The sequence below is a fragment of the Quercus lobata genome, chromosome 3, assembly GCF_001633185.2.
Source record: "Quercus lobata isolate SW786 chromosome 3, ValleyOak3.0 Primary Assembly, whole genome shotgun sequence".
Taxonomy (NCBI): Eukaryota; Viridiplantae; Streptophyta; class Magnoliopsida; order Fagales; family Fagaceae; genus Quercus; species Quercus lobata.
The window spans coordinates 23,422,881-23,440,905 of NC_044906.1; the positions used below are offsets into that span (position 1 = coordinate 23,422,881).

An 18,025-nucleotide genomic window follows, 5' to 3' on the forward strand; every position below is an offset into this window, starting at 1 on the left:
AAAGTTATGTTTTCCCTTGGATCATATAAGGGAGTGACAGAAGTATTAGTTCAAAGTACTACCTTTGAAATTATATTTTCCATAAAAAATACTAAATTTTCAAAAATTCATATTTAAAGGGAAGATACTAATAGGTGCTTCCTTGGATCAAACTAGGGGTGTCCACAGGTCGGTCTGCGTTGGGTTTGTGCCCAACCTGAAACCGACCTGATTCCATCGGGTGGCAAATCGACGGACCGGCCACCAACCGATTCTACCTACGGGTTGGATCAAGTCAGATTTTTCTTGGGTCGAGTTGTTTCACTCAAAACCAAGAGAGTAGTGGTAGATGATCGACCACCACCAGATTTGGATGAAGATCACGAGATCACCATTGGACCCGGACAGAGAACTCAAGATCTCCACCCAATATGGGCAGAGATTGCAAGATCTACACCGGATCTAGGCGGAGAACTCAAGATCTTCACTCAATTTGGATAAAGATCTTGAGATCTCCACTGGATCTGGGTGAAAAACTTGAGATCTCCACCAGATTTGGGCAGAGAAAGGGAGATCTCCACTAAAACTACGTGATCTAGGAGCGAAAAGGAGAGAAAGGGAGGAAAATCAAACAAATCTACCTATTCTTCGGTCAGGTCGGCTTCAACATGTTGAGAGAAGTGAAACCAAAACTTGAACAAACAAGGGTCGGGTTTTGTTGGACAAAACTGTCACTGACCACAGTGGTGCTCGGGTCGGTTGGCTTTTAGTTCTGGTGGCCGCAGGTCAAGCAATTCTTGCAGGTCGAGCGGGTCCTAGACACCTCTAGATCAAACATGAGATTTTTAGTCTATCTTGACATTAACCCTTACTAATTGTGGATTTTTCATATTGTTTTTAAACTAAAGTTATTTTTGTTTTTCCTCCAAAATCAAAACCATTATTATCTAAACACATGTCTTATTCTTGATGCATGTAAGATATCATAAGACATATGCCCCTAAGGGTAGGTAAGTATATTTTAAAATAATCAAAATACTCCCAGAACAACTAGAATGGCCAAAATTCTCTCGAAACATCTAAAATGACCCAAATGCCCCAAACCTCTAAAATGACCAAAATAGTCTCGAAATCTCCAACGGTCTTGGGACCATCTATTAAGTTTGACCGGATTTGACCAACTTTAACTAAATTTTGACCACACATTTCTCTAAATCCAATCGTTTGATTGTGACAATAATTTACTAGAATTAACCTTTCATTACACTTTTCAAATCCAACGGTTAGATTTCAAATCTAACTATGGCGCGTGATGGACATGTGTTACGTACTTGTATGGCTCTGTTCTCAATCTAACCATCCAGTTGGTCTCGAATTTTGCCAATACTAATATGTCACCACTATACTCTTGAAATCCAATTATCAAGATTTGAATATGAATTGGAGCATGATGGTCACATGCCTTGTGGCCCTATGAAGATTCAGTTATCCTTGTTCTCATAATTTGACCATTCGATTAAAATTATGTTTCCCAAATTGCTTCCTTTAAAGTTATTTTTCCCTTGGATCACATATGGGAGTGACAGAAGTATTAGTTCAAAGTACTACCTTTAAAATTATATTTTCCATAAAAAATACTAATTTTCAAAAATTCATTTTTAATGGGAAGATACTATTAGGTGCTCCCTTGGATCAAACATGAGATTGAAGAATCTTGACATTTTTAATAAATTTATTGGGTTAGTATCAACCCATTTAGTCAAATACTCATGAGTCGGTACAATACAAACGTGATAGGTAAACATAAATTGTCACTCCTACAACCTAATGTGAGTGCTTTAAAATGGCTTTGAAGTTATTATTTTGTGTGGGTTCGGGTGTGTTATTTTTTTTTTTTTTTCAATTTTCTGATTTGATTAAGGTGAAATAACAAGTAATACGTCATAAATTTTGTAATAATTGTTTAATAATAAAATTGACTTAAATAAATAAATTATTAATTTATAATAATAAGTAAAATTTATTAGAAAAACTTCAAAATTAAAAATTAAAAAACTTTTCTTTTTTAAGGTGAAACCTGCCACGTTCCTATCAAACTAACGAATTTAGTTAATTACCATTAAAGTTCCTCAAATTTTTTTTTATTACCATTAAAAATAATAAGTTTTAAAATAAAATGAAAAAAATATTGGACCATTGACAAAAGCCCAAACGACTTCGTTTCTCATGGGCGCCAAACCAAAATATTTTTCCCACTCCTGTATTTTCACATCAGTTTTTAATTTCATTCTTTATCACCAATCACTGAGATTTCAAAAAGAAATAAAAATCACCAATCACTGACCCCTCTCTCTCTCTCTTTAGTAGTTATTGATTGAGCAGTTTTTATGCTTATATGAGTATTTGTGATTGAAAATTTTTTATGTGCTTAGGATTGTGCTTTGTTATTACCCAACAGGTACCCATGTAAAATTCAGAATGTAAATTTTAAAGAAAAAAAAATGTAAAATATTATTAGCGACGACAATGTCATCGCTAATATTTTATCATATCATTAGTGACGACAAATAATATCATCGCTAATATGCAATTTTTAGTGATGACATGTTTGTGGTCACTTATATATCGTTATTTGTGACGATAGCAAGCGTCGTCGCTAGTAATGATATATCAATGACCATAAGCATGTCGTCATTAATAATAATCTACTAGCGATGACAAAAAAATTTGTCACCACAAATGAGATAGTAGCGACGACATTTCGTCTTGGGGTCTCGAGTTATTTATGACGACAATTGTCACTATTAGCGACAACTTTGTTGTTGTTAATAGTATTGTATTTGTGACGACATTAATATCGTCACTAAAAAACTTTTTTGTAACCAAATTTGTTTAACGAAAGTTAACGACGACAATTTTTGTCGCTAATATAATTAGCGATGATATTTAAAGCATTAGCAAAGACTATATGCCATCGCTAAAGACCAAATTTCTTGTAGTGTCTACTACTGTAAGAGTTAGCCCTTTTATAGTGGTACTTTGATTATGTAATGTCTTATAAACCAATTTAAAACACTAGTATATATATTTTTGTGTATGTTCTAATAAGTATTATTGTTTCTCGAAAAAAAAAAAAAAAAAAGTTACAGGTAATTTCAGATGGAACTGTGAATATTTTTACTGCTCAAGAACATACTATATTGTATTACATACATGCCTAAAGATTCAAGGTAGGGTCGAATCCCCAAGGCAGTCCTACAGTTTCATAAATGGGTTTTGCAAGTATTTTCAAATGTCTCACTATGGGAATTTTTTTTTTCCAGTAAAATGTTCATATGAGAATCTTTAAACTAGGGAGGAAAATCATGGAATAGAGAAAAATAGAGAAAGCTATTATGACCCAAAAAAGGTGTTAAATAGTGACCCATTCTCATACCTCAAAAATAGAGAAAATAATAGCTTTTTTGAAATAACTGTATTAATTACAATAAATCCTATTAATATTTTAAAAATAAAGCAGACTCATCAACAAATTTCAAGCATAGTACGTCGATTGCCTCAGCCTTATTCCATGTTTTTCAGTAGATGTATGTAACTATAGAAAAAAGGTTATCACCTAAACTATAAATCAAAATACCTTTAGTTCCAAATCTTCTATTTATCAAAAGTAATATGCATGATTCCATCATTCTTTTAAATAAATCAAAAACAATTTTATTCCAGAAAAAGTTGGCAATCTAGAAAATTCCTAAACTATCGAATCGTGATATGACATGTTCTAGAATATAAACAAAATATTAGTTGATCAAATAATATATATATATATATATATATATATATATACACACACACGCATATGAGACTAAATGCTATATAATATTCGCGTCACCTTTTTTTTTTTTTTTTTTTTTTTTTGAGAATAATATTCTGATCACTTGAATAGTCAAATAGGTTTGATCTGTTTACGTACCATGCAAACATGCGTTAAAATATCGGCGGTCTCTCACAACTCTATGAATTAACCAAGATTCTAGGAAAAAAAAAAATCAAAGATAAAAAAATTATGAGTTAACCAAGAACAATAAGTACATGCAACTTTCATAAAAAAAAAAATAATAATAAGTACATGTAACATGTATACATTCTTACCACCTTATCTATTATAGAAACACCATTGGAAGATATTTTGGGTCGCATACAAGATCCCTTTACCTTTCTATTTATTCTTTGACTTTATCCCACAAATTTAGGACTTACGCAATGGCTTAGGAACCGTAGAAATGATTTGGCGAATGTGCCTCTGCCTGCCCTGTTCTTGTCATCTTGTGTGGACGGAGAGGGAAAAACAAGCAAAACGACCTTAAAATTTCAAATGGCACATGGATACTATTAAAAGGGCCGGAGGGAAAAGAATGGGTTTACATTTTGTTTGGGAGTTTAGAAAGGAATGAAACAGAATAGAATAACACGTATAAAAACTCTAGAGAGAGTCTCCGGGCTCTAGGGCAACAAAGATTTTAGGGTTAATAAACTTGTTGGCAAACTTTAGTTCCAAAACATATCAAGTTTGATTTAGAAGCTGCAAAGACGATGGGTTGATGATCTTTTGTAATTTTGTTCCTATCTTTTGCATTACAATAAATTTTTTATTGAAACTTGTTTAATTGAAATGTAAGCACATAAGGCTTAAAAATGAATATAAATTTGACCCAATTTATTAGATTTGAAATTAATGAGATATGACCATTTGAAGTTATGCAATTATGTTTGTAGAGGAAGTTTGCGGAGAAGGATTTCAGAGATTATGAGGCCACTATGGTTGGAAGATTAACGGGCATTTGGTGAAGTTATAATAGAGAGTCTAGTTGTGCAAAAGTTCTACATTAAAATTGTTGTGGCTGTTTCTTTTAATAATTTTCTATAAGATCGGATCATTATTGGAATGGTTTTTCCATTAGAAAGATTTTTCATTAGCTTTCCATTTCGTTACCAAATTAGTGTGCCTTTTTATTGCTTTCTATTTGAACAATTTTAACTATGGTTGAAACTTGAAACAAACTATTTGTACTAATCTGTTTGGACTCACTCATAAATTAATTGTTTTTTTTCCTTTTTAATCGTTTGCTGGTTTTTTGTCTTCGGTTTTTCCCCTGGATGTTTCAGGGTTTTTACTTACTTGTATATGTTGGTTTTGGTCTTATTCAATACAATCTCTATCTTTTATCTCAAAAAATAGATGTGTTCTAAAACATATTTTTCAATTGGTATCAGATCATTAAAATCATATAGGCCAGGGTCACAATAGTTTTGTATTTTAGTGAGATAAACTGGGTATTGGGCTGGGATAGTAGGCTAGGCCTAATTGACTACCCTAGGCTTTTTTAATGGGCATTCCACGGGCAAAAACCATTTTATCTTTATCATGTCTCAAGTTAGACCCTCTCCCAAATTAATTTTGTTAAAAATTCCAGGCTATGGAGATTTGGGTTTGCAATCGAGTTGCGGCAGTGGTATTCAGTATTGATGTGGAGGCCATCAACGTCAATCCCATTTTTTTTTTTTTTATCGGTAAATTTTTGCTTGCTTACCTGTTTGATTTTTTTTTTTTGTTTCTTTGTTTCAATTTTGTATTTTTAATTCTCTGTTCTTTTAATTTCCATTTGATTTTGTTATCTAGGTTGTGTTTTTCTTTTGTTTTGTCTGTTTTTTTTTTTACGCCACCTGGCAATCCATTTGGCATCTAAGTGGCATAAAAATAATTTTTTATTGTGATTGGTAGATACATCAGTATTTTTTAATTTCATTCAGCACTTATGGCAATTACTACTATGACACAATACCAAAAAGTTACGGACTAAACTAATGCATTTGAAACATTAGGGACCAAATTGACGCATAGTGTAAATGTTAAGTTCAAAATAGTAATTTACCCTTAATATTTATATTTAGAGATGTACACAAACATAAATAAGGTTTCAATCTCAAAGAAATAAGGCTAAAGTACAAACTACACCCTTAAAATTTGGGAGTCTTTGCCTCTTTGGACTTTGTGGGGCCCAATAATTTAAGGGCCAAGCCCAATTGCTCCTGGAAAATCCGAAGGCCCAATCCGGGGAGAGCTGTGGCCCAAGCTCTACAATACAGAGCACAAAACAATTTTTGGGAGGCAGCCGAGGACGGTTCAGTCCTCGGCAGATCCTGAATCCCACCGGAATAAAGGGGGTAAAGCTGGTATAGGGACGAATTTGTAAGGAGATCCAAAATATCTTGGGGAAGTTATCCTTACTACCCTTCCAGATAAGACCCAACACATGACAGAGCCGTACTCTGCAGCCTTATCAACCATACCCAACAATTCTGGGATTAGACTGATGGGACAAATATCAGTCTTGTATAGATTGACCCTACACGTGGACGAAGGACAATCAACACGGACGAGTATAAAAGAAGAAAGTAAGTAAATCTAAAGAGGGGGATCCCATCCCACCTCCGAAAAAGAAAGATCACATGGGGGAGAACATCTCAACAACACCGGACTTCACGGAAGAAAGTCCGTCGTTGGAGAACCGGGGTAAGGCCTCAATGGTCCTCGGATCAACTCCGAGGAGTCCCATCCCATAGGGTGCGACGCCTTAGGGCTTAATTGTTCAAGCCCAACTCCTTTTTTCTACACGAATTCCTCTAAAACCAAGACCAGGCATCGCCCCGTGACCAACGGCTAGCTTTCCAAGCCCACTCTCTACAAATCATATTGTGGGGGATCTTTCATATGCGAGCCCAACATCATTATTGGGCCGGAAAAGAATTGTGTCCTTACAGACTTTATACCCTAAAATTTTAGAATTTAGATTTTACCTCCTAAAGTTATATTTTGTGTGCATCAACAGCTCTATTGTCCATATATTCTGTTAAATGTTGTATAAGCTTGTCACACATGTTTAGTTTGTTATATTCAATAAAATGATTTTTCAGATTTTTTTTTCTAAGTTTATTGTTACTATTTTTTTAGAAAAAATTGTTAGGGTACAAAAATGACGTAACATCATTTTATTAGATAAACTAAGCAAGTGTAACAAGCTTATGTAGTACTTAATGGAAAATATGAACAGTGGGGTTACTAATACAAATAAAATATAACTTCCAACAATAAAATCAAAATTTTGAAACTTTATGATACAAAATTCAGAAATCTCCAAACTTTTGGGGTATAATTTGCACTAAAGAACTTAGTGTTACTGCTTACAGGTACAAGAAAATCAATATATAGGAGAAAATTGAAAGTTCTTTGGAAGACATTTACTCTTCATTTATTCCAATAGTGAATCCTATTTGTTCACTTGATTATACTCAACTCAAGTCATTACAATGCCAAACTCTAAACATAGTATTGCATTTAATATCTTTCTAATATTTTATTTAAGCATACTACATGTACTATAAGACCAGAATAATTGAACCTTGAACATATCTTATTTAGCCATCAAACATAGCACTACATGCATGCATAAAAGAAACGTCTAAAACATGTCTTCAAATAGTAGATATTAATGATCTGGCAGTAGCATATGGCATCTTCAGACTCCATGTTCCTCTCCAGATCTGCTTTGCATCCACCTTGGCAATTATGGTGAGGGGTGGCTAGTGTAGCCACCCCAATATGGTGGTACAACATCAAGAGCCCTTCGCCCTGCAACATTGAAACCACACACAATCAAATTTAACAATTTTTTAAATATTTTTTTAATTTCTAATATAGGTATTCAGAGCTTTTCGAGCATTTAGTCTCTCATTTCACACACAAACAATTATATATTACAGATGGAAATCCCTTGCGTGGACCCAAAGATGCTGAGTTTCGATCCATTAGCACTCATTAGATCAACCCCTTAGATTTAGATTTAGAAGAAGTATTATGGATGCTAGTTAGGAGTTTTGAATCCGGGACCTCAAAGATCTTATGGGTCCTTAGAAATCGCTAGACCAACCTGGGGTGTGGGAGAGGGGGAGGGGGGTGGTGGTTGAAGATTCACTAGCTAGAGAGAAAAGAAAAAGGAATCAAAGAGAACAATCTTAGATGCTAGAAGAAGAAAATTTTTAACAAAACAGAAATTAAAACAATCAAAGTAGTCTTTCTACAAACCGAGTTTGAAATTTGGTGTTGCTTCAACTATCTTAGAGGACATGAGCAACATGACTGCTAAAACAAGAGCCATGGCCAGCAATTTGAACGAACTAGAGAAGACCATTTTTCCCCCCTTTTTGGTTGTGAGATTGTGATATTAGAAGATGAAGGGAGAACAAGCTCAAGAATATTTTGGAAGCAGAATGGAGCAATTTGTAGATGAAGATAATTATTTATACCAAAAAGTTGTAGACTTGTCAGCAGAGAAAAGTGAAAAGAAAAAGAATTTAGATAACGTACGAACGTTCCTAGTCCATTTCAAGTGGAATACCTCGAAAATTGCCACATATATTACATCCAATCTGGGTCATATACTCACATGCTAAAGAACATGTCAATCCAAGAAATATTCATTAGATTTGGTGAGTAAGATACACGTTTGACAAGATGGTTAAGTTAATAGAATTGCGAATAATGATTTTTTTTTTCTTTTTTTTTTTGTAGCACGATATTGGAATGTTGCACATTTTAAAAACATCTCCCCTACTAGTCACAAACACGAAAAGAATAGAAAAATGGAAAAGAAAAATAAAAGGAAAACGTGGGGTTTGTGTAGTTTTTTTTTTTTTTGATACATGCGAGGGTTACGTAGTTTTATTTGCTTGAACATAGTAAAATTTCCTGTAACTCAATTCTTTTTTTTTTTGACAATCTTTCTCTTATTTCCACTTAATTTATCTCTCTACACTACTTTCTACTTTTACTTGGTATTAGAGTTTTTTTTTTTTTTTCTTTTTCTTTTTACTGCTTATTGCAACATTGAAAATTTTCTTTGATCAATTAAGAATTTTCTAATTAAATCTTAATCTCGTACAATATTAACGTTAGTATATAGATTTATTTATAATTTTATACTTAATTACAACGAGAGAATGAGATTTGAACCCTAAATATATTTTCGCAAGAGAAATATCAGAAGGTATTAACCACATAAATTTTAAATAAACAGAAATCAAATCATTTTAATTATTTTAATTAAAATAATTAAAATGGCATAAGTTATGTCATTTTATGTGGCACCAACATTACTCTTGAGCATAATCTTGCAGTTTGTTGGAAAGTTACGAGTTACGGTGATTTGGTTGTTTCTCTGAAATCAAATGATTTTAATCAAACCTCGATGGGGCATTTTTGGCTACGTGCATGTGAGATGTGGCTTTGGTAAGAATTTTGATCACCCTGCTATACCCTTTTCCGTGGACTTGGTCCAATGTAGTAAATCATACGTGATGAGATCTGGCAAATTGCTCCTGTAGAAGAAAACCAACATTGAATTAATATTATTTTATAAATTTTATCCATAATTAATAGATTATTATCTCACATCTCAGGTAAGAAATTGTTAAATTAAGTGGTCAAATAGTTCTCAGTACTGTACAATTATTGAAAAAATTATTTCATAAATACCTTCATAATATTTTCAATTTTCACTATTTTTTTATTATGTTATGATATTGTTCCATCAGTTCTTTTTACGTTAGAAGCCGTGCTTTTAGTGTCAATATATTTTTGGTCATTGACCTGATCACCAACCCTTCGCTCATCACTTGAAAGACTTGTCATATCAGCTCCAACCCTTCACTCACTTGAAAGACTTTTCTGTGATTATTAGCTCCAACACTAAATTCCACATGCCCCAAAGCTTTTAGCTTTGTCACTGCACCTCCCAATTATCCCAAAGGAAACGTTGAGGGTTTGATCTTTGTAACGCAGCGCAAAGGCCAAATATGTTACTTTCGTTGCATGCATGTACAGCCCAGAATGGTTCAAAGTTGTGTAAAAAAGCAATTAAAGACAAATTATCTACTTTCTTTGAAGCAACTTTGTTGATCGTGACTCAATTCCATTGTCTTAGGGCGTGCGGCCAACGGCACTGTTGGGCATCAGAAAGCCTGTTACAAAAAGTCTTAGCAACATGGTTGGAAGGGTAGTAGACCAAGATGATTGGCTAGAGAAAACTAATCATTACAAATGGAAAACAAATCATCTATACTAATTTTTGTGTTCTACTTTATAAGTTTTGTGTATGCACACACATGATACATGCATATACAGTAAATTATATTTCACTGTTACACTCAATTCTAAACATAACATTTTCTACTTTCTATGGTATTCATAATAGCTAATACAAGTCAACGATTAAGTAAATTTTTGTAATTAAATGCGGCTAATTTTTTCTTTGGGAATGTTATATATATCTATGACATACCGTTCAAGACCAGATTGAGAATGTTAGTGATCGATTATTGCCACATAAGAAATGTATGAAAAATATTAGGTGGGTGATACGAGAGATATTATTGTACTTACATCCCTGAAACCCAACATTAAAATTATAGTTGAATTTTCATGTACTAAAACAATGTTTGTCCAAAAAAAAACAGAACAATGTTTGATGCTAAAAGTTTCAAATGGATTGCATTCAAAAATTTAAATATGTGTGCCAGTGCATATTCTAAAGAGAGCCATGAACTGGCGTTATTATAAATCATCTAAAACATACATTCAACCTCTTTTTCTTTTTTTTTAATAATAATAATAAAACATACAATCAACTTTTTATTGAGAGATTTGATGGTATCACAACGAAAAAGAGTAAGGGTAGTCATTGAACATATTAGAGGTATATTAACCCAATAGTTTTGGCTTAAGTTTAATCATGTTTGGTGTACAAGTTAAAAATACTACTTGAACTACAATTAAGCCAATTAATTAATTGTGATTAGTCTAGGGTTCATTGTAAGACAGAAATTGTACTTCACTCATATAGTAAAGATGTAGTCCTTAAGAGCTTCTTACATGGACATAGGCTATCAAACTAAACCACATAATTCTCGTGTGTTCTTTTATTATTTATTTTCTTACTTCTGCTTTTGCATCTATCGATCTTAGCATCTTTAACAGAACATGTCAACTAATAATTTGTTATTGCAAAATAATTAATTAGTATAGAAAATTTAATTCTTGATACAATGCAAGTGTTCATAAGATTAATAACCAATAAGCTTTTTAATAAAGTGGTTGTACTTGTGCTTACTATTTTTGTTTATATTTTGATTACAAGACAAGCATTTTTAGTCATAAAAATGCATATATTTTTGTTTATATTTGTGGTCCAAGACCTAGCCCTAAGGCCTCACAACAACAACAAAAAAATTCTCTAGGAAAAAAAAGCCCATCCCCCATCATAAAAGACCCAAAATTTTATAAGAATATAACAAATTTTAAATGATTGAACACTTTAAAAAAAAAAAAAAAATGAATGATGTTAAAGACACCACAAATTTTACTATACGCTTACAAACTGACATGTTACCGATTACCTAAAGAAGAAATTCAAACACTCATTAATTAGGTTGTTGAAGTTCATCAATAATAGTCATTATCACATTATATTTTGAACATTTTGTAGTATCTTCAGTATTTCTCTTTTTCTTATCTAACAAGGTTTCCAAAATAAGAGACTAATAGAAATTTAATCCAATTGGAATCCTAAAATGTTTCAAAAAAAAAAAAATGTTGTAAATATGTTAGATCATCAATGATGACTAATCTCCCCTAATAGGTTGAGACTTTAATTTTTGTAAACTAATTAATCACCTACAAAGTCACATAGCAAATAGTATCTATTTATCTCTTCCACTTAAAAAGAAGATATAAAATTAAAATTTAGAGTACAACTTTAATTAACCATGCATAGTCATTGTAAGGACACAATTCTTTTCCGGCCCAATAATGATGTTGGGCTCGCATATGAAAGATCTCCCACAATATGATTTGTAGAGAGTGGGCTTAAAAAGCTAGCCGTTGGTCACGGGGCGATGCCTGGTCTTGGTTTTAGAGGAATTCGTGTAGAAAAAAGGAGTTGGGCTTGAACAATTAAGCCCTAAGGCGTCGCACCCTATGGGATGGGACTCCTCGGAGTTGATCCGAGGACCATTGAGGCCTTACCCCGGTTCTCCAACGACGGACTTTCTTCCGTGAAGTCCGGTGTTGTTGAGATGTTCTCCCCCATGTGATCTTTCTTTTTCGGAGGTGGGATGGGATCCCCCTCTTTAGATTTACTTACTTTCTTCTTTTATACTTGTCCGTGTTGATTGTCCTTCGTCCACGTGTAGGGTCAATCTATACAAGACTGATATTTGTCCCATCAGTCTAATCCCAGAATTGTTGGGTATGGTTGATAAGGCTGCAGAGTACGGCTCTGTCATGTGTTGGGTCTTATCTGGAAGGGTAGTAAGGATAACTTCCCCAAGATATTTTGGATCTCCTTACAAATTCGTCCCTATACCAGTTTTACCCCTTTATTCCGGTGGGATTCAGGATCTGCCGAGGACTGAACCGTCCTCGGCTGCCTCCCAAAAATTGTTTTGTGCTCTGTATTGTAGAGCTTGGGCCACAGCTCTCCTCGGATTGGGCCTTCGGATTTTCCAGGAGCAATTGGGCTTGGCCCTTAAATTATTGGGCCCCACAGTCATGTATCCAAGTTAAAAGTAAGCTTCTTCTTTAAAAAATAATATATTTTTAGCTCTTTTTGTTCAAATTTATGCTTCAACTATGATATTTAATCATCTATATGAAATACCCCTCATGAATTTTTCACTCTAGGCCTCAAATTATGTTAGGCCCACCAGGCATGGTCTAGCAGCGTGTTGAAAACTTATGATGACTTGGGTGTTTCTGTTAAATCAAATGATTTTTATCGAACCTCGTGGGCAGTTTGGAGCCATTCGGCTACATGTGCTAATATGGCTTTGGTAAGAATTCTGTTCACCTTGCTACCGTTTTTTAGTGGACTTGGTCATATGTAGTAATTAATTAAGGCTGAAACTGGATGTGAGTGAAAGCAATATCTAAACCTTACGTGAATCTAAAAATTAAAATTAGTTGCTCCTATAGAAGAAAACCAGTATTGAAATAATATTATTTTGTAAACTTTATCAACATAGCAAGCCTGTTTTAGTCTCTGAAATTGAGTCGGAGATAATTTTTAGAAATGGAAAAAACTAAAAGCTATTTTTAGCATCAAGAGTACCAATTACTGACCTCATTGCAGTAGCAATCTTTTTAACCAAGTTTCCAGACAATGGCATGACGGTCCTATTTATGATAATATAATTTGTACACACTATATGGGTCCAATACTCCAAGTAGCTCAATTAATACAATATTTTTTTTTTTTTCTTGAAAAAAAGATTTACATTCAAAATTCTCATACATGAAAAACTAATTTACGTCTTTAGCCTGATAACAAAGAATAATTATCATGGACCTGTTGTCGTAGGATCACATGTATGCATCTATATTCCTTCATGTTGAATTTTCTACAAACGTTTATAAAGAATGGTCTTCCTGGTGCCATACTAAAGAAGCTATATCTGTCTATATCTTCAATCTTCATTGATATGCAGCGTCTAGGAAACTTATGATGACTTGGTCATTTTTATCAAAATTTGTTTTTTATCAAACCTCCGTCAAGAATTGTCTCCTCAACTTTTTGCAGTGAAATGCACGCAGGCTGATATTTTCAAATTCAAGTTCTGTACAATTAGGAGGAAAAAGCCATAGTCCAATTCCCAATTAGGAGGAAAGTGACTTCTGTCACCAGACCAATGTTCCAGCAAACATTATAAGAACACAATCCAGGTGGGCTCAAAACATCAAACCATTAAAACTGGTGATTGCAGCATACTTCATTAATTTGCTGCATTCTCCAATTAATACATACATTGAAAAACAATGAGGCATTTTCATTTCTCCTTAATGCTTTTCATCCTCTTTTTTCAAATTTTCGCTTGCTATAGTGCGAGAAAGGTAGGGGGTATTGACTCTGGCACTGAAACAGAAGTACTCTTATCTTTCAAATCCTTGGTGTCTGATCCCCAAAATGCTCTGTCTGGGTGGAATATAAGTTATTCTCACTGTACTTGGTTTGGGGTCAACTGCACCAGCAGTACAACAAAAGTCCAATCACTGCACCTTAGCAGTCTGGGACTCTTTGGTATTATTCCCCCTCAGCTCTCCAACCTCACTTCCCTCAAAACTCTAGACCTTTCAAACAACTCCTTTTTTGGTCAAATTCCTTCTGAGCTTGGCCATCTTACTAGCCTTCAGCATATAATTCTCGTGGGGAACATAATTAATGGCACGATCCCTATCAGTCTATCTCATTGTCGTAGGCTTGAAACTATAATGTTTCGGAACAACAAACTTACTGGTCATCTTCCTCGTGAACTAGGCCGACTTCATAGACTGAAAGTTCTTGACGCGTCCATGAACAATCTTACTGGTGCAATTCCCTCTACTTTTGGCAATCTCTCCACTCTTACCGTTCTCAACATGTCAAGAACTCAGATATCTGGCGAAATTCCAAATGAGTTGGGTCGTCTCAATAATCTTGTCACTCTTCAACTCTCGGAGAATCAATTAAGTGGTGAGATTCCCTTTTCAATTTTCAACATTTCCTCCCTGAAGTTCTTATCTCTCACACTAAACAGACTAGTTGGAAAGCTTCCCTCCAATATAGGCCTTACCCTTCCCAAAATAAGGGATCTCCGCTTGGCCAGCAATTATCTGGAAGGACCAATACCAAGTTCTTTATCCAATGCTTCATATATTGAACACCTTGATCTCTCCTCAAATAATTTCACTGGGCATATTCCTTTACTTGGTAACTTGAAACATCTTGTCCAGTTACTCCTTGGTGCGAACAGTTTATCTTCTACAACAAAACTGAATTTCCAAGTATTTGACTCCCTTACAAACTGTACCCTGCTAAGCAAAATCCTTCTGAATTCTAACCAATTAGCTGGTGAACTTCCCCATTCTGTCGCAAATCTCTCGGTCAATCTCCAACATTTTTGTGTTTATGATAATTTCCTGACCGGTAGCTTCCCTCAAAGATTGGAAAAGTACCAAAACCTTGTGTCCTTATCAATTGAGAAAAATTTTTTCGAAGGCAAAATACCAAACTCAATTGGAAAACTTCAGAAACTAGAAAGACTAATGGTTTCTGGCAACTTGTTCTCTGGAGAAATTCCGGATATCTTTAGCAATCTTACGTGGCTATATGAGCTAGACATGGCAAACAACCGGTTATCTGGTAGAATTCCTATGAGTATAGCAACATGCCAGCGATTAGAGATGCTTGTTCTACGAAGGACAGCCCTCAGTGGCAGCATTCCAAAGCAAATTTTTGAGCTTCCCCAGCTAAAATTTTTGCTGTTGGCAAATAACAGCTTAAGCGGTTTTCTGCCCGATGAATTTGGCCATTTGAGACAGCTTGAATTCATGGACATTTCTGGAAACCAGCTATCCGGAAATATTCCTGCAATAACCGAGAGATACTCAATTTTGCAATATCTCAACATTGCAAGAAACAGGATAACGGGCTCAATACCAAAGTCACTGGAAAATCTAGCAGCACTGGAGAGCTTGGATCTTTCTTCCAACAATCTCTCTGGCCTAATCCCGACAGAATTGGAGAACCTCAATGCTTTGCAGATGTTAAATTTGTCTTTCAATAGCTTGGAAGGAGAAGTACCGAAAAATGGTGTCTTTGCCAACATCAGCTGGGATTCTCTCCAGGGAAACAAACAGCTCTGCGTATTTGACCATGAGACTGCAGAAAAGCTAAGAGTCACTACTTGTGTGACAAAAACAAAATCGAACTCAGATTTAGTGCTCAAAGTCATTATTCCAACCTCTTCTTTCATTGTGCTTGTGTGTGCATCGTGTTTAGTATGTGCAGTGATCACCAAAAAGAAGAGAAAGACAATAAACAATCAAAGTTCATCATCTGAACTGAAGGGTTTACCGCCAAGGCTATCTTACTCTGAAATCCAGCTTGCAACAAACGGGTTTGTCACAAAAAATTTGATAGGGAGGGGAGCTTTTGGGTCTGTATATAGAGCTGTTTTCAGTACTGGTGAAAGTGGAATCCACACCACAGTTGCAGTCAAGGTTCTTGACTTGACACAAAGCAAAGCTTCCAAGAGTTTTGTCACAGAATGTGAAGCTCTCAGAAACATCCGGCATCGGAACCTTGTTAAGGTCTTCACTTCTTGCTCCAGCATTGATCACACAGGAGCCGAATTCAAGGCTTTAGCTATGGAATTCATGTCTAATGGTAACTTGGATAAGTGGTTGTACCCAGAGGATGTTGAGTGTGGATCAACTCTGACCTTGACCCAGAGACTGAATATTGCTATTGATGTAGCTTCTGCGTTAGATTACCTACATCATGATTGTGACCCACCTGTAGTCCATTGCGACTTGAAACCTGGAAATGTGCTTTTAGATGAAGATATGACTGCTCATGTAGGAGATTTTGGGTTAGCAAGGTTTCTCTCTCATGATTCATCACAGACTGGGAGTAGCACAATCGGACTAAAAGGCTCAATTGGTTATATTGCTCCAGGTATGTTGTGGATCTTACTTTATGAAACTTAAAAGGGTTTAGCGATTACATTCACAGTTCAAACAATGTTCTACTCTACCTCGCTTGCTACATTTAAATTTTAAAAATTAACACCCTATGTTTCCACATTTTTTCCTCAAGCTTTTATCATTTCTGGTTGGAAATACTTGATCCTAATATCCTGAAATTCTGTTGTAGAGTATGGCTTGGGTGGAAAGGCTTCAACCAGCGGGGATGTCTATAGTTTTGGGATACTGCTGCTTGAGATGATCATTGCCAAGAAGCCCACAGATGGGATTTTCCAGGAAGGTTTAAGCATACACAAGTTCATCTCCGAAGTGCATGAGAGTAAAATCTTGGATATTGCTGATCCAAAGCTTTTCAAGGATAATGAATATTTTTTGCAAAACAGCAGTGCTAATTATTCTTCTGGTGATGATAGCAGCAGCAAGAACAAAAACAACATTGCTTTCAGAGGTGAAGAGTGCGTGGCTTCTATGGTGAGAGTTGGACTGTCTTGTGCTGCTGATTCATCGAAAGAACGTTTTACTATGAGAGAAGCCTTATCGAAGTTGCAAGAGATTAAAAGATGTTCTAGTGGATGAAGCATTGCATTAAATCTATTTTGTGTATTTATGTTTGTTTCCCAAGCTGTTTGAAGCTATAAGTTCTTATGATTAGAACTGCAAATTGATATGAGGATCTCTTTAATGGCCAGTTAATTTGATCATATGTCAAATTTTATCAATTCTATTATCTTTATCAGTCCCCCATATTAAGAAAGTTAAATTTTATGCAAATATATGCTAAAACGCGTGAATGCAAGAAGATAATTGCTTAGGCCATGTTATACAGGCATCATATTCTTCATTCACAGGTGCAAACCAGTGTGGGAATTGGGCTGCAATTTTATATGAGGGGGGTTATGTGGTATAGTAATGAAGTTACCGTAGGATGTTTGTTTGTGCCTGATAAGGATGTAGTATGAGAAGGTTCTGGTTGGGAAATATCTGGTGTAGAAGTGGCTGGTGGAGAAGGATAGGCATGCTGGGACCTAGTTTCTGCAGAAACTAGTGGAACTGAAGGTAAAGGTGAAGGTTTCAGTACAGGTAGAGTAGAAGAGGATTGTGCAGTGGAATTAGATTGAGTAAAGGGCTGAAGAATTGATTGAGAACAAGAGTGCAATAAAAGACATCTGTAACCTTTTGAGTGGGAGGGTAACCTAAAAATACACAAGGAGAAGTGTGAGGTCGAAATTTATGGGTATTATAAGGCTTAAGAAGAGGAAAACAAGTACACCCAAAAACTTTCAAGTGTAATAAATCTGGTTTGGCCTATAAGAGGAGCTCCCAAGGTGAAAGATTATGAAGTAAAGGAGTGGGTAGTCAATTTATGAGATGCACAACAGTAGAAATAGCATATGACCAATAAGTGGTAGGTAA

At 34.9% G+C, this 18,025-nt stretch overlaps 1 protein-coding gene across 1 annotated transcript; it reads left to right on the forward strand.

Moving 5' to 3' along the window:
* The first annotated feature begins 13,416 nt into the window (after positions 1 to 13,416).
* LOC115979386 (probable LRR receptor-like serine/threonine-protein kinase At3g47570) lies at positions 13,417 to 17,331 on the forward strand. The gene is made up of 2 exons (XM_031101414.1): positions 13,417 to 16,583; positions 16,782 to 17,331. Exons 1-2 carry the CDS (start codon positions 13,904 to 13,906, stop codon positions 17,186 to 17,188), a joined length of 3,087 nt encoding a protein of 1,028 aa, XP_030957274.1. The 5' UTR covers positions 13,417 to 13,903; the 3' UTR covers positions 17,189 to 17,331.
* Positions 17,332 to 18,025: the final 694 nt, after the last annotated feature.

Excerpts from the sequence above, each read along its gene's own strand:
- LOC115979386 (XM_031101414.1), top strand. The coding sequence starts at position 13,904 with ATGAGGCATTTTCATTTCTCCTTAATGCTTTTCATCCTCTTTTTTCAA. Across the intron at positions 16,584-16,781 it reads AATTGGTTATATTGCTCCAG|AGTATGGCTTGGGTGGAAAG; the intron begins GTATGTTGTGGA and ends ATTCTGTTGTAG.